Below are 22,231 nucleotides of genomic sequence, written 5' to 3'. Positions count from 1 at the left end.
ATTTAAAGCAGTATATTATCAGTTTCATAGCACTTCCTAGTTGTGGAGGATTTTAATATTCTCAACTTTTAAGTAAAGAGGATAATTACCTTACTCCAATTGTAATTGTCCATTCAACAAATTTATAGAGCCATCTACCTATAGCATAGTCCTTCATAGAATCCTCCTCAGAGCTAAGAAGAGAACACACTTCATCCAGCCTTGGGATGTTAGGCAAGACTTCCTGGAGGAGGTGATACCTAAATTGCATTCTGAGGGAGAAATCTGAATTAATGAGACTAATGTGGAGGGGAGAAGGGCAGGGGAAGGAGAATGTACCAGAATGAGGGCAGTGTTTTCAAACTAGAGACCAAGTCATTTGCTTCTGGTTAATCTGATTAAATCAGAATTAATTGTTTCACAATCTCAGAGAAGCATGTTAGATCTTTTCATGCTCTTGGCACTTTGATAAACTGTAATTGGGAAGTGTGGGCTCATATTTTCTTTTGGTTTCTAGTGACTGGCAGGGTTTATTGCCCTAATGCCTGTTTTGCTTAGAAAACTGGAATAATGAATACCCTGAAGATATTTTGTTGCTGGAGATGTGTCTGCATCTATCACTGTTGCATGAGTTAAACATTGTACTCTCTGAGTTTTAGAATCTTGAATGGTTCAACTGTCACTGTTTGTGAGTGTACATACATATTACTTTCTTGGGCCATCTATGTCTCTTGTAGTTAAATCTTTCTTCCCATATGTAAATCTCCACTATATGCACATAGATATTTTATGTTTTCTATATTCCAGGGAAACTTTAAAAATTATCACTTAGAGAAATGTAGAAAGAGGGAAAAACCAGGGAATGTAACAACGTGAAGAGATCGCAGTGGATTATGTTTGCTAGATTATGATGCAGAAGCCTTAAGAGAAGAATTAGTTGAGTCTTGTCAGTTGATAATTTTCCGAATCCTGTAAGTTAGATTTTAAACATTTTGGAAAGCTACTGACTTTTATTTGGTATCTTTTTCCAGATTATTTAAAATAATTAATAATATTTTTTCTTGGTTCAAATTCAACTCTCAAATTATTTAGGACCTTAAATATGAAAGAATTTACAATCTCTAATGTTGAAAATCATCATAGGAAATAGTTTAATATAAAATGTGAATAGTACATTACCCTATTTTCAACAAAAGTCACCCCTGAGGTGTGTTAAATATTATGAAATTAATACTTTTCTCTGGTACCTGTTGCATTTAAAAAAGGAAATCAGAATTCTCATCTGTTGAAAAGAGCAGTGAAACGTTGATATCAGAATACAGTTACTGGGTTCTTACTCTGTCTCTTGCCCCTGGCCAGCAGAATAGCCTTGGGCAAGTCCCCTAACTTGACCTAGCTAAGTCTTTGTGTTTATTTTTTTTTAAAGATTTTATTTATTTATTTGACAGAGATCACAGGTAGACAGAGAGGCAGGAAGAGAGAGAGAGGGAAGCAGGCTCCCCGCTGAGCAGAGAGCCCGATGTGGGACTTGATCCCAGGACCCTGAGATCATGACCTGAGCCGAAGGCAGCGGCTTAACCCACTGGGCCACCCAGGCGCCCCAAGTCTTTGTGTTTAAATAAATAAAGTAATGAATATGAGAGTTCCCCCAAACTATAAAGCAATTACAGATATAATTTGCATCATTATCATGGAATTTATCTTCCAATACACATTTTATAACCCACTGAACAACATTCCCAAGAAGTCAGTTATTACTGCTTATTTTATAACTTCTGGCCATGTTCTTTTTTTTAAATTATCATGTAATGTATTATTTGCCTCAGGGGTGCAGGTCTGTGAATCATTAGGCTTACACATTTCACAGCACTTACCATAGCACATATCCTTCCCAGTGTCCATAACCCAGCCACCCCCCAGCAATCCTCAGTTTGTTTCATGAGATTAAGAGTTTCTTATGGTTTGTCTCCCTCCCAATACCATCTTGTTTCATTCCCCCCCAAGTCCCCTCAACCCCCTGCCCTGCCTCTCAGATTCCTCATATCAGAGAGATCATATGATAATTGTCTTTCTCTGATTGACTTATTTCACTTAGCATAATACCTTGTAGTTCCATCCACGTCATTGCAAATGGCAAGATTTCTTTTCTTTTGATGGGTGCATAGTATTCCACTGTGTATGTATATATATATATATATATATATATATATATATGTACCACATCTTCTTTATCCATTCATCTCTTTTTTTTTTTTTTTAAAGATTTTATTTATTTATTTATTTGACAGAGAGAGAGATCACAAGTAGACGGAGAGGCAGGCAGAGAGAGAGAGAGAGGGAAGCAGGCTTCTTGCTGAGCAGAGAGCCCGATGTGGGACTCGATCCCAGGACCCTGAGATCATGACCTGAGCCGAAGGCAGCGGCTTAACCCACTGAGCCACCCAGGCGCCCTCCATTCATCTCTTAATGGACATTTAGCTTCTTTCATAGTTTGGCTATTGTAGACATTGCTGCTATAAACATTTGGGTGCACGTGCCACTTCGGATCACTACATTTGTATCTTTAGGGTAAATACCCAGCAGTGCAATTGCTGGGTCATAGGATAGCTCTATTTTCAACTTTTTGAGGAACCTCCATCCTGTTTTCCAGAGTGGCTGCACCAGTTTGCATTCCCACCAGCAGTATAGGAGGGTTATTATTGTGTGCACATAATTTTCTATAACCCATGGCAGGACTGAAATGCTGAAAGATCTTAGGAACTGGGACAACACCTAAGGCTAACAGATAGTTCTTTTGTCCAAGGGCAAGAAAGCGGAAAGGGTAGTTGTAGTGTGAAGCTTTTGGCTGACCTGTTCCATGTCTTTGAATGTGTTTGCATTTGGGTCAGGGGTAATTATGGGGGGGGTGGTTAAAATGTCTTTTCTCCTCCCCAGACCACTCCTTATGCTAATTTACCATGATAGATGAGGAAAATATGAACATCTTATTGTATTTGAGACTTCTGTAGAAAATCCTTTTTTTCTTCCTGTTAGTGAGTTTCTTTCTGTATCCCTCTCCCCCATTCGATTCTTTTTCTCACCTTCTTAATGTCTTTTCTAAAAGTATTCCTTTGAAGGTTGTATTCCCTATATTCTTTGTCATTCTTTATTCTTTTCCCTTTTTTCCTCTTGCAACATTACTTATTTAATCCAGCAAATTGGTATAATTTTACTTTCCTGTTTTATCATATGCTTATTTTTTATGCCAAGTATGAAAGTTTACATTTGAATCTAATAGAGTAAATGAAAGCCTTGTGAATAATTAAATTGCATTTCCACATATGGCATACCACTTGATGTAAGGAAAATGAGCACTCATATTAGCAATGATAATGTAATAGTACAATGCTTTTAGATCATTTTGGTAGTATGTGTTAATGGCCTTAAATGCTCATATTCATACCCTTAGACCTAGTTAATTTCAAACCTTAGAATCCATTTGAACAAAATAATCTTAAATAATGAAAAGACTATGTGTAGCATCCTTAACGTCTAATGATAAGGGAGAATGATTTTTTGGACTATTATGTAGCCATTTAAAATTATGTATAGCATGGAGAAAGTTCATAATTTTAAAAACAATTAAAATTTGGACCAACAAGAGAAGTTAGCAAATATAGATTTCACATCCAAGGTTGGTAAGAGTATGAATTCACACAGTTTTGTTAAAGGGCACTATGGCAGTGTTTTCATTTAAAATCCACATACCTTTTGACCGAACAAATACATTTGTAGGTTGCCTTACTGATAAACTGTGATATGTGCCAAAATATTTGCAGTTATAATCATTGTAGCACTAATTATAAGTCTGTCCAGGGCACTTGGGTGGTATAGTTGTTTGTGTCAGACTCTTGGTTTTTGCTCAGGTGGTGAACTCATGGGTCAGGGGATCCAGCCCCATCTTGGGCTCCTTAATCAGCTGGGAGTCTGCTTGAAGAGTCTCTCCCTCTGCCCCTGCCCCAACTTGGGTGTGTGCGGCGCTTCTGGGCGTGCTCTCGAATAAATAAATCTTTTTTAAAAAAATCAGTCTGCCCATGATTTTTTGGTTAGCAGTGAATAGTTTCTTTTCTAGAAATTTATCTGAAGGAAATAAGGCTGTGGATAGATATAAAGCTAAGATATATTTATCCCTCTATTTATAACTGCAGAACAATATTAAAACCCTCCATGTTCAGCAATACCAGACTAGTGAAATACAGCCTCCATTCAGTAGAAAATTATGCAGCATTATAAACAACACTGTAGAAGACCACATATGATGGCACATATACATGTAAGCACCTACACATCTACACAGGGGAAAAAAAAACCCATGCTCTATTTGTTAACTTTTTTCCTCTGGGTAGTAAGATACAGATGACTTATTTTTCTAAATTTTCCTTTAATGATCTATTATTATTTTTACAAAATATATAAAAACCATGAGTATTTTTTAATTAGTAAGAATATTAACTTTATTACAAAAGAAAAAACTTAGCAAAGTATAACAAAAATTGTAAACAATAGCTAGTTTTGAGTGGTAGATGGAAGGTAACGTGGGTGTGTGTTTGTGTGTGTGTGTCTTTTCTATAGTTTTCTTTAGTGAGAAAATGAATCTATTCATTTATTGGAAATAAAGGTTTTTTAGTTCTGTTAAAAGCATGGTTGATAAGCCACTAATTAACTTAGTGCCAAATAATTTTTATATAATTAACAAACTTAATAATATTTTTATTTTCATTTTAGGCTAGAAATATTCATACAGGAGAGTTGGCTGCAGTAAAAATTATCAAATTGGAGCCTGGTATGTATTAAAACTCTCAAGATGGTTTCTGAATACTTTCCTTGTGTAGTTTATAAATATAGGGCTTAACAAGCATTTTCCGTATTTTTTTCCTTATTTTCCATCTTCCAAAAGGAAATCTTTGTTGTCAGGGCAGTAGGAAATCCAATATGGTTATAATTAAATTCCATTGGAGGTTGTTAGTTAAAGATGAGTTTTGTGTAATAGTTTTGTTGCTAAATAAAGTTTGAAATGTGCACATTCAAAAATTGGAAGGGATAATGAGGGGTGCCTGGGTGGCTCAGTATGTTGGGCGGCTGCCTTCGGCTCGGGTCATGATCCCAGGGTCCTGGGATTGAGCCCCGCATCAGGCTCCTGCTTAGTGGGAAGCCTGCTTCTCCCTCTCCCTCTGCCTGCTGCTCTGCCTGCTTGTGCTCTCTGTCTCTCTCTCTGTCAAATAAATAAAATCTTAAAAAAAAAAAATTGAAAGGGATAATGACAGTGCTCATTTTCTTTTAAGGTTGTAGTGAAATATTTGAACTTCGGTTTTAGCTTTTATGAGAATTCAATTAGGAGAGTATTCATTGGGACACCTGGGTGGCTCAGTCGTTAAGCGTCTGCCTTCAGCTCAGGTCATGATCCTTGGGGTCCTGGGATTGAGCCCCACATTGGGCTCCCTGCTCGGCGGGAAGCTTGCGTCTCTCTTTCCCACTCCTCCTGCTGTGTTCCCTCTCTTGCTGTGTCTCTCTTTCAAATAAATAAATTAATAATCTTTTTTAAAAAAAAGGAAAGTATTCATTGATCAGGCAAGATATTTGGTAATATTTGGGATAATAGTATTTTATATGTCAGATGTAACCTGGCTACTTGACTTAGATTTAATAATTCTGGTCTTAGACTAGTGCCTTTTTTTTCCTTTTTTTTTAAACACAGTTAAGTGTAACAGAAAGCTGTTTGTTTTAAAACAGCCAGGGATACCTGGGTGGCTTAGTCAGTAGAGCATGCAGCTCTTGATCTTGGGGTTGTGAGTTTGAGCCCCATGTTGGGTGTAGAGATTACTTAAAACAAAGCAAAACAAAAATACTGAGAAATTTGCTTTGAAAACAAAACAACTGTGTAAAACCTGAAACAATTTTGTTATTTCAATAACCTAAGAGTCTTCTAAAAGAAGTAGTAGTAGCTTTTTCTCTCCAGTCTTTTTATTGTGATAAAGTACATATAACAGAAAATTTAGCATCAAAACCATTTTTAAGTGTACAGTTGAGTGGTATAAAATACACTGATGATGTTGGCTACCATCTTCAGGACTCTTCATCTTATAAATAAACTCTATGCCCATTATATAGTAACTTCCCATTCCAGTCTTCCTCCTAGCCCCTGGCAACCACCATTTTACTTTTTGTCTCTGATTTTCACTACTCTGGGTACTTGTTGTAAGTAGTCTTTTTGTGACTGGCTGGTTTATGTCACTTAGCATAATGTCTTCAAGGCTCATCCAGTTGTCACATATGTCTGAATATTCTTCCTTTTCAAGACCAAATAACATTCTGTTGAATGAATAGATCACTTTTTACTTACCATTCATTTGTTGATGGACACTTGGGTTGCTTCCACGTTTTAGCTCTTGTGAATAATACGGCTATATGAGGATGAGCATACAAATATTTCTTTCAGACTTGCTTTTATTCTTTTTATATACCCAGAAGTGGAATTGCTAGATCATATGGTAATTCTATCTTTAATTTTTTAGGGACCACCGTACTGTTTTCTGCAGTGGCTGTACAGTGTTGCATTTCTACCAATAGTGTTCAAGTATTCCAGTTTCTCCACACCCTCATCAACACTTTCTTTCTGTTTTGTTTTGCTTGTTACAGCAGCCATCCTAATGGCTATGAGGGGCTCTCTCATTGGAGCTTTTGTTTGCATTTCTGTAGTGACTAGTGATGCTGAGCATCTTTTCATGTGCTTATTTTTATATCATTTTTGGAGAAATGTCCTTTGCCCATTTTATAATTGGGTTGCAAACAATTGTTTCTTTAGTTTGGTTTGGGTTATTTCTTTGTTACTAAGTTTTTGGAGTTCTTTGTTGTAACCTGGATAGTAATCCCATATCAGATATATGATTTGCAGATATTTTTTCCCGTTCCATGGGCTTTTTGCTGTGTTGATATAGTCTTTTGGTACATAAAATTTTTAAATTTTCATGATGTCCAGTTTGCCCATTTTTTCTTTTGTTGTTTGTGCCTTTGGCATCATACTCAAGAAATCGTTGCCAGGATGCCTGGGTTGCTCAGATGGTTAAGCATCTGCCTTTTGCTCGGGTCATGATCTCTAGGTCCTGGGATCAAGCCCCACATTGGGCTCCCAGCTCATCAGGGAGTTTGCTTCTCCCTCTCCCTTTGCCTCTCCCTCCACTGTGCTCTCTCCCTCTCTCTCCCTCTCCACAAATGAATAAATAAAGTCTTAAAAAAAAAAAAAGAAATCATTGCCAAATCTAGTCAATAAGCTTTGCTTTATTATAAGAGTTTATAGTTTTAGGTCTTACAAAGTCTTGAGTTAATTTTTGTATATGGTGTTGGGTGAGGGTCTGGCTTTATTTTTTTTTTTTTTTTTTGCTTGTGGATATCCATTTTCCCAGCACCATTTGTTGAAAAGATGGTCCTTTCCCCATTGAATAGTCTTAGCAGCGTGTCAGAAATCTTTTTGGTTGAAGGTCAGAAAAAACCTTTGACCATATGTGCAAGGGCTTACTTCTGGATTCTCTTTTCTATTCTGTTGGTCCATGTGTCTGTCTTTATACTAGTATCATACTACTTTGAATACCATAGCTTTGTAGTAGATTTTGAAATCAGAATGTGTGAATCATCCAATTTTGATCTTTTTCAACATCGTTTTGGCTATCTGAGGTCCCTTGAGATTTCATATAAATTTTAGGATAAGTTTTTCTAATTCTGCAAAAACATGAAAAAGGAGTTGTGATTTTTGACCAGGTAGGTGAATATTTGGTGATTTGTTCATTTAAAAGATACAGCATTTTGAGAGTAGAAATTCAGGTCTTCAGCCAAGTATTATAACTTGCCAAATAATTTGTTTATGATATTTCTTGCTGTTATGAATGGCATTTCCCTCCTTACTCTTTCTAGTTGGTAACTGTTGATCTTTATGTAAGCCATTGATATATTAGACTTATTTTCTCTCAGAAAGTTGGCTTTTCATAGATAGCATTTCATTAGATAGCTTTTCATGCCCTTTTGCCCTTAGTTTAATTTTGTCAAACATTGATCTTGCCAACTCCCCTTTTTTATTATATTTGTGTGGCATATTAACAGGTAGATAGAGCTTCTATACTTGGGCCTGTCATTTTACTTTCTGGGTCCCTTCTGGGTCATTGGTTTTTAGGTGTTTCTCTTAATCATATTTGAGTTTTATTTTATAACCCAATCTGAATCTTTCTCCTTTTGATAGATGAGTTTATTACTGTATTATTTAGTGAGATGTTTGATCCTTTGTCGTTTTTTTTTTAATGTTTTTTGAAGCTTTAAAAAATTATGTCTAAATGTTTCTTTTATATTTAAGTGGATTCAGTGCTCACTGTTGGTCTTTTCGTGCCATGGGCCTGCCATTCTGACTGGCTTATTTTGTATCAGCTATTAATAGAATGAATTATATCATCACATAAATTTTGCTCTATGTATTAGCAATAGTATTATTTGAATCCACAAATTGATTGTTCATCCCAAACCTGCCCTTCCCTCAGTCTTCCCCATTTTGAGAAGCAGTTAGCTAAGCAAATATCTAGGTGTTGTCCTTGGGATTTCTTTCTTTTATTTGTATTCCAGAGTCAGTCTGTTAACAGGTTTCTTCAGCTCTACCTCTAAATGTGTCCTGCATCTGTCTACTTCTCTTTATTGCCTTTCCTATCCTCCTGGTCTCCCTATTTCCTCTCCCACACCTCCCATCTGCTACCATCTAGTTGTCACAAAGCCACCAGACTGATCTTTATAAAACACAAATCAGATCATAGTGCTCTCCTGCTTCAAGCCTCCCTGAAGCTTTCAAGTCACTTAGAATAATACTCACACTTTTAACATTGCTCATAAAACCCTACATGATTTGCTTTGTCTGCGTCTCTAAACTCATCATGTAACTTTTTCCCTTCTCTCCTCTGCTTTCATTTTCTTTTTATTTCAACAGTCCAAGATTAAACTAACCCTTCATTCTACCTAAAGTACTATTTTACATTATCTTTTGAACAAAAGGCTTCTGGTCATTCACGTCTCAGCTTAAAAGTCATATCCTCAGAGAGACTGATTTCTGACTACCTAATTTAAAGTAGCTATTCAACCCTTGTTATTTTAGTTCTCTGAAATAAAATGTATATGTTTATGTATGTATACGTATTTGTATAATATAAATTTGTAATGGTTTCTCTTGACTGTTATATTTCAGCATCTGAAACAGCATAATACGGCACAGTAGACACTCAATAAATAGTCTTTGTACAAATGAATATTATAAATGTCTTTCTTTTGCCATTGAATAAGAATGACCATTTGACTAAATCTAGAACTATTTGTATCACACATTCTTCCACCCTCAAAAATCTATAGACATTTTCTCCATGTATAGTGTTAGGGAAAACTGTAAGGCCGTCTTGGTATTTTTCCTCTGCAGGTCTTGCTGCTTCTGCCTGATTGTGGCACTAATACTACTTACCTACTATAAGCTGTGATATTCAGAAAATAAGACCTTAATATTTATTATATCTTCAGATTTCAGTTCATGGTTAATAGTAATTGTAATTTTAGTAAATTTATTAAGTAGTAGCTATAAGTTTTTCTTATACTTTAAATATATAAACTTTTTTTTTCCATTTTATTTTATTTCTTTTTGGCGTTCCAGTATTCACTGTTTAAGCATCACACACAGTGCTCCATGCAATACATGCCATCCATAATACCCACCACCAGGCTCACCCATCCCCCCACTCCCCTCCCCTCCAAAACCCTCAGTATACTTTTCATTTTAGTAAATAGTTTCATTTATTTTTTATTTTTTTTTAAAGATTTTATTTATTTATTTGACAGAGATCACAAGTAGGCAGAGAGGCAGGCAGAGAGAGAGGAAGGGAAGCAGGCTCCCTGCTGAGCAGAGAGCCCGATGCGGGACTCGATCCCAGGACCCTGAGATCATGACCTGAGCCGAAGGCAGCGGCTTAACCCACTGAGCCACCCAGGCGCCCCTCATTTATTTTTTTATCTCTCCTTTAGAATTTGAGGAATTGATCTTCTGGTTGTGACAGTGATTTAATTCCTTTGGGTTGTTTCATTATATCTTATTCATGGATTTTTCCTTTTGTATTTTGCCTCTTTAAAAAATAATGTTTTTCTGTTGACCATAGATTTTTATTATTTTTTATTATTTTTTTTAAGCATTTTCAGTAAAGCCAAAGTAGGTGGTGTTTTTCACATTTTTGGAACAGGCTTAAGGGAATGATTAGGTAAAAAAAATATGATGGTATGCTAATGAATTTTCCCAACATTCAGTTCAGATACTTCAAATAATTCTGGAGACAGCTGTATTTCAGAAATGAATTCTTAACTGTACTCAGCAGCTTTTAAAAAAAATTGTGCTAAAGCCAGTATAATACAAAGTGCTTCCTTGTATCGATTTAACAGATGAGCTGGTTCAAAATTATATTTAGACATGAAAAGATAATTATTTGCCAATATGACTTAGAAAAAGTCTTGCGTCTGGTAAAACATAAACAAGACTTTTAAGTAAATGTTATCCCAGCTGTAAACTCAATAATCCTTTTCCCCAGGTAAAAATAGATTATTGAAGTTTCTACTAATTGTACAGTCCTGAATTTTATTATAGACTTACCTCACAATTTAATCTTAAAGATTATTGTATTTATAATATATTTATGTAATAATATATTTAAAATTTCACTAAAACAGATTGCTTTTGCAACTCTAATACTCATAAAAATTCTAAATGAAACTTAGAGTTAAAAATAAAAATAAATTAGCACAGAGAATTGTTTTTTTTTAATTAGCCATAAAAATAAAAGAAAAAGAAAATGTCAGCATTCTTTCCTGTGTCTCTGTATTTTTGCTGCCCTTCATATACACAGGCAAATAATTATTTTTAAGAATGATTAAGTCACTTCCATATCTTGTTTTTATACTAGATACTTACTAAATATGCGTACCATCTTACAAATGGTGACATTCAAATAAAGTTTGGCTTCCTAGTGATTAGTATTGAAAATAAACAATACTGATGATACCATTTTGATATTTTAGTTTCATTTTCTATTTCTTTGTTCAGATTTAAGGACTGCCCTAGAAAAGCAGGCAGATATTATGATGATGCATGTCACCATTATTTCCTGTCTGTGCCTGAATTGCAGCCTTCCCTCTAACTCATTTTACAGATGCTCATTTTGCTCAACAAGTCTGTAGCTAGTGACAGCCAACAGCCAGAACAGAAGCAAGATTCCTGGGAAAGCTGATCATCAGAATCCTACTTTCCTTACCCATTTTCTTCTCCCATTATTACCCCTCTTTCCTGGCAAAACTAAGGATAGTATTTTCAAGTTATGCACATGATAGTTTGTTAAAAACTGTAAAGAACTCACACTAGTGAAAAGAACCCCAAATAGTCTGATTTAAAAATGGGCATAGGTTCCGAGTAGACATTTTTCCAAAGAAGACATCCAGATGGCCAGTAGACACGTGAAAAGATGCTCAGCATCACTCATCATCAGGGAAATGCAGATCAAAACTACAACGAGCCATAAGAATGGCTCTTATCAAAAAAAAAAAAAAAAAGATGGCTCTTATCAAAAAGAGAAGAAGTAAGTGGAGACGTGGGGAAAATTTTTACAATAGCCAAGATACATATATATGAAGTGTCTGTCCATGGATGAGTGGATAGAGATGTGTGTATGTGTAAAAAAAGAATGCAACCCTGCCAACATGGATGGATTTAGAGGACATTATGCTAAGTGAAATAAGTCAGAGAAAGACAAATGCCATATGATTTCACTTACATGTGGACTCTAAATAAAAACAAAAACCAAGTTCATAGATACAGAGAACAAATTGGTGGTTGCCAGAGGGTGTTGGGTGGGGGTAGGTGAAATGGGTAAAGGGAATCAAAAGATACAGAATTCCAGGTATAAAATAAATCATGGGGATGTAATGTACAGCATGGTGACTCTAGTTAGCAATTCTTTATTGCATATGTGAAAGTTGCTGCGAGAATAAATCTTAAAAATTCTCATCACAAGAAAAAAAATTTTGTAATTACTGACAAACAGTAACTAGACGTATTGTGGTGATCATTTTATAATATAGACAAATATCAAATCATTGTGTCCTACATCTGAAACAAATATAATGTTGTATGTCAGTTACACCTCAATTAAAAACAAAACCATGAGCTTTGCTTATAAGGATGGGATTTAATAAAATCATTACCCATGGTGATTAATGTGGTATACCTTATGTCCTTGTTTTTTAAAATGCTGAATTAGAAATGTTCATGAAATAATTCAGCATTTTTAAGTAAAATAACAAGTTGAATGTACTTCATTGATTTAGACAGTTTTCAAAATGAATAGGAATCTGTATCTTTGGATGTTTAAAGCTTTTCTTTTTTTTTTTTTTAAGATTTTATTTATTTATTTGACAGAGAGAAATCACAAGTAAGCAGAGAGGCAGGCAAGGGAGAGGAGGAAGCAGGCTCCCTAGCTCGAGCAGAAAGCCCGATGCGGGGCTCGAACCCAGGACCTGGGATCATGACCTGAGCCGAAGGCAGCGGCTTAACCCACTGAGCCACCCAGGCGCCCCCGTTTAAAGCTTTTCTCAGTTACTTCCATTTTATTTATTTGAGAGAGAGAATTATAAGGGAGGGTAGAGGGAGAGGGAGAAACAGACTCCCTGCTGAGCGTCAGGAAGCAGGACAGATATGTTGGTCTCAGTCCCAGGACCTGGAGATCATTGACATGAGTCAAAGGCAGATGCTTAACTGACTGAGCCACCCAGCCACCCCTCAGTTTTGTTTTATAATACTTCATCTTATTTGCTGGAAGTATAAACAGAGAAAGTAAATTTTTAAAAAGCCAAAATGTATATAAAGATTTAAGCAACCATTAATTTGCCTTGTTAATGTTCTTGAAAGAAAGTAGGAGCTTTGGCCAAATAGATCACATGTCAGGTATTCTGGTTAAGTGCTTGTTCTTGCTTTTTTAGTATTTAATTTCTATTTTAAAATCTAAGAATTTTGATTTTTCAAAATAATCTGTGAAATAAAGTATAAAGTTAATATTACTTAGGTAAAATAAGTATCCTGCCTTCATTATTTGGAAGATTCACATCTGAATTGGTGGAAAAGTTAAGTTAGGGTCACACAAGTGCCCACCAGTGGTTTTTTTTTTTTTAATTGGCTTTAAATAATAGGTACAGAAAGCTAATAAAGCCTAAATAGACATTTTCTGACATTTTATAGGTAAAAATCACTTTGTTATTTTAAGGTACTCAGTTTCAGTTAGATCCCAGTTTGCTTCTTGAACACAAGATAACACTGAAATGAAGATACTTTTTGTTTCTGTGTAATTTAAAAGGTGAACTTCAACGTCTGATTCTAAATTAGTGAGCTTAAAACTGATAGGGATTTTCTCTGTAGATGAATTTTCAGAATCTAAGCTAGGCATCCCAAAGAAAATGTTTTGTTAGAAATGACTGTTCTATTTACATTCTGTGTTCATTTTGCTCAGTAGAAAAAACTCATATTTCCTTATTAGCAACAAAAACAAATCAACAAGACATTTGAAAATTATCTGGCAGAATATTTAGCATTGAGTTAATTGGTTTTCTGGAAATGATACTGTTAATGTATTATCTGTATAGTAAAAAGAGTTTTTCCCTTTGTTATCTCTCTTTAATGTTGATTTCATTTCATAAACTTCAGAAATATATTCAGTACCAAAAGTGTTAGTACCCAAAAAAGTGCTCTTCCTTTAAAAAAAAAAAAAAAAAGCTCTTCCTGTCACTAAGTTGTTACAAATATTAATTAAAAGAGCTACTTTTTGCATTGTAATTTTACTGTAAATGATACCACAATTTTTAGGTTACTGGATTTTTATTTTCAAAACATGTTTGAAAACAGTAAATTGTAAAACTTGAATATCCAGGGGCGCCTGGGTGGCTCAGTGGGTTAAGCCGCTGCCTTCGGCTCAGGTCATGATCTCGGAGTCCTGGGATGGAGTCCCGCATCGGGCTCTCTGCTCAGCAGGGAGCCTGCTTCCTCCTCTCTCGGCCTGCCTCTCTGCCTGCTTGTGATCTCTCTCTGTCAAATAAATAAATAAAATCTTTAAAAAAAAAACAAAACTTGAATATCCACCCATAGTGAAATGGTTAAATAAATTAGGCTATAGTCCCAGAACTTTAAATTATTTTATTATGGTAAAAGTTAGTTACCTGTTATTAAGCTTTACTGTCTTGACCATTTTTAAGCTTATAGTTTAGTGATGTTAAATATATTTACATTGTTGTGAAACAGATCTCTGGAACTTTTTCATCTTGTAGAACTGAAAGTCCATATCTATTAAACAGCAATTCCCTTGCTCCCTTTCCCTCAGCCCTTGGGAACCACCATCTACTTTTTATATATATATATAAACTTGATTGCTTAAGTTACCTCCTATAATTTGTCCTTTTGTGAGTGGTTTATTTCACTCAGCATAATATCCTCAAGGTTCATCCATGTTTTGGATATATACCTAGATAAAGGATTAGTAGTTCATATGGTAGTAAATTTTTAATTTTTTGAGGAACTGCCTTACTGTTTTCCATAATGATTGTACCATTCTACAGTGCAGAAGGGTTTCAACTTCTCCATGTCTCCACTAGCACTTGTTATTCTGGTTTTTTTGATAACAGCTTTCCTAATGGGTGTAAGGTGATAGCTTGCGGTTTTGTTTTGCATTTCTTGGATGGTTAGTGATGTGGAGCATCTTTTTATATGCTTCTTGCCATTTGCATATCCTATTTGGAGATATACCTACTCAAGACTTGGCCATTTTTTTTAATAGTATTTTTTATTTTTAAAGATTTTATTTATTTATTTGACAGAGAGAGATCACAAGCAGGCAGAGAGGCAGGCCGAGAGAGGAGGAAGCAGGCTCTCTGCTGAGCAGAGAGCCCGATGCGGGGCTCGATTCCAGGACCCTGAGATCACGACCTGAGCCGAAGACAGTGGCTTAACCCACTGAGCCACCCAGGCGCCCCATTTTTTAATTGGTTTCTTATCTTTTGTTGTTGGGTTGAGGAATTCTTTATATATTTTAGATATTAACCACTTATCAGATATATAGTTTGCACATATTTTCTCCCATTCCACATGTTATTTCACTCTGTTGATTATGTCTTTTTTTTTTTAAGATTTTTTTTATTTCGCAGAGAGAAATCACAAGTAGGCAGAGAGGCAGGCAGAGAGAGAGGGGGAAGCAGGCTCCCTGCTGAGCAGAGAGCGAGATGCGGGGCTCAATCCCAGGACCCTGAGATCATGACCTGAGCCGAAGGCAGAGGTTTAACCCACTGAGCCACCCAGGTGCCCCTGATTATGTCCCTTGATGAAAAAAAAAAATTTAAGTTTGACATAGTCCCAATTATCTATTTTTGCCTTCATTGGCTTGTACGTTTGGTGCCATATCTGAGAAATCATTGCCAAATCCAAAGTTAGGAAGTTTTTATCTAAGAGTTTTATAATTTTGAGTCTTACATTTAGATCTTTAATTCATTTTGACTTAATTTTTGTACATGTATAGTGTAAGATAAGGGCCCATCTCCATTCTTTTATATGAAAATACTCAGTTTGGGTGCCTGGGTGGCTCAGTGGGTTAAGCCGTTGCCTTCGGCTCTGGTCATGATCTCAGGGTCCTGGGATCGAGTCCCGCATCGGGCTCTCTGCTCAGCAGGGAGCCTGCTTCCCTCTCTCTCTCTGCCTGCCTCTCTGTCTACTTGTGATCTCGGTCTGTCAAATAAATAAATAAAATCTTAAATCTTAAAAAAAAAAATTTAGAAAATACTCAGTTTTCCTAAGATTGTTGGTTGAAATGACTGTCTTTTCCTTGTTGATCATAATTGTGTGGGTTTATTTTTGGGCTCTCTATACTATTGATATATGTGTTTTTATAGAAATAGCATGCTGTTTTGATTACTATGGCTTTGTGATGTGTTTTGAAATCTGGGAGTATGAATCTTCCAAATCTGTTCTTTTTCGAAATTATTTGGGGTTCCTTGATGTTCCAAATGAGTTTTAAGGATGATTTTTTTCTATTTCTCCAGAAGATACTATTGGGATTTTGATACATACAGATTATGTTGAATCTGTAGATTGCTTTGGGTATTTTATTGACATCTTAACAATAGTAAATCATCTTATTCCTGAACATGGGATGTGCCACCCAGGCGTTTCCCTCCTGCCTTTTAATTTTTAAGTAGGCTTCATGCCCAGCGTGGAACCCTGTGCAGGGCTTGAACTCATGACTCTGAGAGTAAGACCTCAGCTGAAATTATCACATGCTCAACTGACTAGCCACCCAGTCACCCTAGTAAAGGCTATTTCTGATCTGGCCTTCTAATTCCTGGCTCATCCAATCTTTTAACCACTGTTCTGGTTCACTTTACAAACACTGGGCTTCTCTCTGTTTTCTAATGTGCCAGACACACTCTTGCTGTAAAGCTTTTATATTTGCTGTTCCTTTTGCCTAGAATGCTATTCCCTTTGCGCCTAGAATGCTATTCCCTTGGGGATCCATTTGACCTACTCCCTCACTACATTCATCTGTTTGCTCAGACATCACCTTATCAGGAAGACTTTTCTGACCCTTCAGTCTATGTAAAATAGTGCTTAGCTCCATCATTCTCTGTTCCCAAACCCTGGTTAATTAACTTTTCTCCTTAGCACTTATAGTACTTCACATGTATGTTCATTTGTTTTACTTTCTGACGCCCACCCAGAGAGCAAGTGCTTTGTCTGTTTTTGTTTGTTTTTTCCACTAATACATCCCCAGTGCCTGACAGGATCAGCACCCAGTAAATGTGACCTGCCTGCCTCACTTCATAGTGCTAGTATTACTTTCATACCAAAACCAAAGGCAGTCCAAAATAACTGCAGACCAGTATCTCTCATAAACAGATGCAAAAAACTCTCCACAAGATACTAGAAAACTAGATCTTAAGGACATTTTGAAGAGGATATCCAGGGGCTTGCAAAGGAGCTTGTAGTAGGAGGTACATTCTCTGTATGTTTGTTGGTCTAATTTAACTTGAGGACTTTGGCTTTCCTTTTCTTGAGTAGATGTTACAGTAGTGGTTTCTAAATTTACTGTGTTTAGTGTTGTTTTTTGCTTCATGCATAAAGCAAAGACAATAGAGAATGAGATTCTTCTGTAGTAATTATAAATGACCAGCAATTAGATGACAGATGACAGAGAGAAATGAGTAAGAAGATTAAGGAAAATAGATGTATTTATGAAAAAGATTGCCTGATAATGGAATTAACTGTCAACATGAGACAGAAATTATATATATGCACGTTCCTTGCCCTCTTTCCTTCCTGCCATCCAAAGGGGTGAAAGAAGGGACTGTAAAAGAGATATATATCTATATCGATATCTATATTGATTGTATATATTATAGATATCTGTATCGATATATCGATATATATCGATACAGATATCTATAATATATATAAAATATATATATATATATATTTATTTAAAGCAAACCATTAAGTATATCAGTAGCCAAGAGTTAAATCTGTCTTGACAGGTTTGTTCTCCAAAACAAAGAATGGAGATGCATAATCTTGAAGTGGAATGGTGATGCCAATATAAATAGCTGTTGTTACAAACGGTTTATAAACCAGGTACTTCTAACTCAGAAAATACTTATCCAAACAGAATTATTTAAAACAGTGTTTCTGAAACTTGCCTGATCTTAGGAATCCCCTGAAGATTCTGATTCAGAAAGCATAAAGTGAGCCTAACAAAAGTGTCATTAACACAAATAGAAAGTTGAAAGAGAAAATTGGTTCTTAAGGAAAGATATTGGTGCTACAAGATATCTGGTTGGAAATAACAGGTACTTAGTCAAAACTGCAAATACGGGGTTCTGTATTTTTCAACTAGTCTCATCCTTATATTGTGTAAGCATGAAGAATGAAACTTCTCTTTTTTGAGGAAATAAACTCAAAACACATTGATATGTGAACAACAGAGCTGGAACCTGTAAGCCTGAGGCTTCTGAACCTAGTGGATTTTAAGCTTTTTCTCAAAAGAAAACAGTAGTCTGTCATCCCGCAACCAGAAGAATAAAGCGAACCCAAATTTAGATCATTTTGAAGAAGCTGTTGATGTATAGTTACATCTGTAATGAATAACTGTATTTAGCTTCTCTGCCTTTCAGGATAGACTACAAAAATATTATCTTTATATAAGTCTGTTTCATGGTACAGTTTCTTTTCTTTTCTTTTAAGATTTTTATTTATTTATTTGACAGAGAGAGATCACCAGTAGATGGAGAGGCAGTCAGAGAGAGAGAGAGAGAGAGGGAAGCAGGCTCCCTGCCGAGCAGAGAGCCCGATGCGGGACTCGATCCCAGGACCCCGAGATCACGACCCGAGCCGAAGGCAGCGGCTCAACCCACTGAGCCACCCAGGCTCCCCATGGTACAGTTTCAATTCAAAGATGAGTTTACCCACTTTGGATTAAAGCTTAAGACAATGGTGAAACAGATATATAAAGAATATATTCAAAACTGGAGTTTATTCACAAAGTAAAGTATATCGAAGAAGGCACAGTCCCCAGACATCTGAGTTATTAAAGAGCTGTTCTTGTGAACTCTAGCTTCCAGCTACCGCTGTAGAAAACTGTTGCTCAGTCTCACCAGGACCCCACCTTTTCTGACAGAAACCTCATGTAGCTTCTGCTAGAACCATAGTTGTGGGGTGGGTCTCCAGCTAAATTTACCCAGAAAGTAGTGGTTTGTTATTAGTATTAATTCAGCCATATTATTGGCCTTTAAAGGTCAGTTTAAGCATTTAGATACCATTTGAAGTTAACATCATTTGTGAAGTTACTCCTGTGAGTAACTTATCTTTGGAACAGACTAAATCCCAGACTTAACTGGAGCATTTTTCAGCACAGCTCTGATAGGACTTCTGTGTACATTTAAAAGGGAGAGTAGGCTAAAATCCAAAGAATAGCATAAATTAACAAAGTTAGGCAATTCTTTACTCTTCTTTTCCTTTGTAATTCAGGGCTTTCTGGTCAAGTGAAGGATAAGCTAGAATCTAGCCCCCTTGTTGGAGATTAACAGGATAAATCAGTTTTAATGCCATAATGGAAAAGGCTCAAGTAGAGGAGTAAGATAAGGAGAAGCGGTATTCTGGTATCCAGGACTAGACAAAGAAAGCCTCTACACCTAGGTGGGCAAGGCTTCTACTCTAACTTGTAGGAGCTACTCCCTACTTGTGCATAAACTGATAATGGGACACATAGATCATCATCTTTTGGGGTTATCTCCATTGAGCTCCTTCTGCTGGCAGACAGTTAAGAAATGTTTTTTTTTACGAGTGAAATCTTGCCTTTTACAACAACATGAATGTATCTAGAGAGTATAATACTAAGCAAAATAAGTTAGAGAAAGATACCATATGATTTCACTCACATGTGGAATTTAAGAAACAAAACAAATGAACAAAGAAACAGAAAACCATACTCTTTAAACTACAGAGGATAAACTGGTGGCTACCAGAGCGGGGAAGGTGAGGGGATGGGTGAAATAGGTGAAGGGGGATTGAGGACACTTAATAATGAGCACTGAGTAATGAATAATGAATAGAATTGTTGAATCACTGTTGTATTCCTAAAACTAATATAGACAGTTAACATATGTTAACTAACTAGAATTAAAATAAAAACTGAACACCCCCCCCAAAAAAAGACTGCTATACAAAATGAATTTTGATGGTGACAATACCTTTTTAGATGGTATTCCTATAATAACCATGAAATTCCCATAACTAACAAATATTTCATTTCAATATAACTTTTCCTAGTTAAACAACTTTCAGACAGGTTTGTAATAAATGAAGTAGAAAATACAAAAAAAAGAAGCAAAATTACTGTTAATTTTACCACCCAGACATAAACATTATATAAGTTTTCTGAGACATTTTTTCTGTATACATATGTACTTATATATAAAACATCCCTTTTTTACTCAATATGTCATTAACATATTTTTTTTTTTAAAGATTTTATTTATTTATTTATTTGACAGACAGAGATCATAAGCAGGCAGAGAGGCAGGCAGAGACAGAGAGAGAGGAGGAAGCAGGCTCCCTGCTGAGCAGAGAGCCCGATGCAGGGCTCGATCCCAGGACCCTGAGATCATGACCTGAGCCGAAGGCAGCGGCTTAACCCACTGAGCCACCCAGGCGCCCCATGTCATTAACATATTTTCATATAAAAATATTTTAACTGTATTATATATATAACTGTACTATAAGTTATTTATTTATATTTTAAAGATTTAAAGTTTTATTTATTTATTTGAGAAAGAGAGCACGAGTGGTGGGGAGAGGGAGAAACCGACTCCCTTCTGAGCAGGGAGCCCGATATAGGGCTCCTTCTGAGGACCCTGAGATAGATGATCTGTGCCAAAGGCAGGTGCTTTATTGACTGAGCCACCCAGGTGCCCCCCATCTTTTTTTTTTTTTTAAGATTTATTTATTTATTTGAGAGAGAGTGCAAGTGCTGGGGAGAGGCAGAGGGACCATACATTATTTAATCATTCATTATTAAGTCACATTGTATACAACATTTATCTCTGTGCAGTCTCCTTCAGAAAAAAAAAATTTTTTTTAAGATTTTATTTATTTGACAGAGAGACAGTGAGAGAGGGAACACAAGCAGGGAGAGAGGAAGAAAGAAGAGCAGACTCCCCACAGAGCAGAGAGCCCAACGCAGGGCTTGATCCCATGAGCCCAAGGCAGAGGCTTAATGACTGAGTGACTCAGGCGCTCCTAGGAAAAAAAAAATTTAAATGACATTTTGAGTCAAAAGCTTTTATTTTTATTTATATTTTATTTTTAAGGCTTCTGTGTTTTAGAAAAGAATGTATCAGTTTATATTCTCACCGAGATATTAAGAGTATCTAATTCCTCATCTCTAACATTTATTGTAAAGTTTTCCTTCCATTTTCCCATGACTCAAAATATAACGTGGTGTCTAAGTTTTATCATTTTGTTTTTCAGGAGATGATTTTTCTTTGATTCAACAAGAAATATTTATGGTTAAAGAATGCAAACACTGCAACATTGTTGCCTACTTTGGGAGCTATCTCAGGTAAAGAAAAAAAATCTGTTCTCCTTTTATTTTATATTTCTTTACTACTGCTCTCCCTTCTTTTCATGTAACTGCTGTTATCTAAAAATTTTTAAAGTTATATTAAGTTTTCTCGGGTTTTCTTACTGTCTCCCCAGCTGTATTAATGACACCTCATTTATGCAGTTATATCTTATCTGGCAATAAATATTACAAATGATTACAAATAAGTGTTTTAGCTTATAAAAGTGATTATATTCCAAACCATTTAAGATGGTAAGTTACTATGCTTTTCTGTATCTGGAAGACTCCGCCAGGGCAATTTCCTGTAGACCCTGTAATCCATTCTAAACCTTGGTGTACTGAAGAGGGAAAGCCTTCAGAGTATTCAGTGATTAAGAATTAACTAGCTAATATAATTTTCTTTCTCTTTCATATTAGTCGAGAAAAACTGTGGATTTGTATGGAATACTGTGGTGGTGGATCACTTCAAGATATTTACCATGGTACTGTCAATTTGACTTTACATTTTACAACTGACTTTGACTTGAATATTGTTGTTTTTATGATTTGTGGTTAACCACAGATATTGATAGGTAGATATACTGTTTTACATTCTTCCATTCTGCTCCTATAGTATTATTGTGTAAAAGAAATCTAAACTTTATTTTTGTTGGTAATCCAATTAAATTTGCTGAAATCTGAACTGAGAAATCTAAGAGTTCTTGTACAATCCAAATTTTACTTTTTAGATACAGTCTCTAGGAGCGCCTGGGTGGCTCAGTGGGTTAAAGCCTCTGCTTTTGGCTCAGGTCATGATCCCAGGGTCCTGGGATCGAGCCCTGCATCAGGCTCTCTGCTCAGCAGGAAGCCTGCTTTCCTTCCTCTCCCTCTGCCTGCCTCTCTGCCTACTTGTGATCTCTGTCTGTCAAATTTAAAAAAAAAAAAGTTTAAAAAAAAATAGATACAGTCTCTAGGAAATCTTACGTAGCCTCTAGGAAAGTATGTTATATATAATTGAAACTGCCTCAACTTCCTTATAA

At 35.9% G+C, this 22,231-nt stretch overlaps 1 protein-coding gene across 2 annotated transcripts in view; it reads left to right on the top strand.

Annotated features, from left to right (window-relative positions):
- Window positions 1–22,231, top strand: part of MAP4K5 (mitogen-activated protein kinase kinase kinase kinase 5) — a 110,309-nt gene that overhangs the window by 21,269 nt on the left and 66,809 nt on the right. For both annotated transcript variants that reach the window (XM_047735427.1, XM_047735426.1), the window contains exons 2-4: window positions 4,744–4,801; window positions 21,119–21,209; window positions 21,630–21,694. In XM_047735427.1, the coding sequence (XP_047591383.1) occupies window positions 4,744–4,801; window positions 21,119–21,209; window positions 21,630–21,694 (214 nt within the window). The remainder of the gene's footprint in view (window positions 1–4,743; window positions 4,802–21,118; window positions 21,210–21,629; window positions 21,695–22,231) is intronic.

The sequence above is a fragment of the Lutra lutra genome, chromosome 7 (assembly GCF_902655055.1).
Source record: "Lutra lutra chromosome 7, mLutLut1.2, whole genome shotgun sequence".
Lineage (NCBI taxonomy): Eukaryota > Metazoa > Chordata > Mammalia > Carnivora > Mustelidae > Lutra > Lutra lutra.
This window is presented reverse-complemented; position numbering and strand designations above follow the sequence as displayed.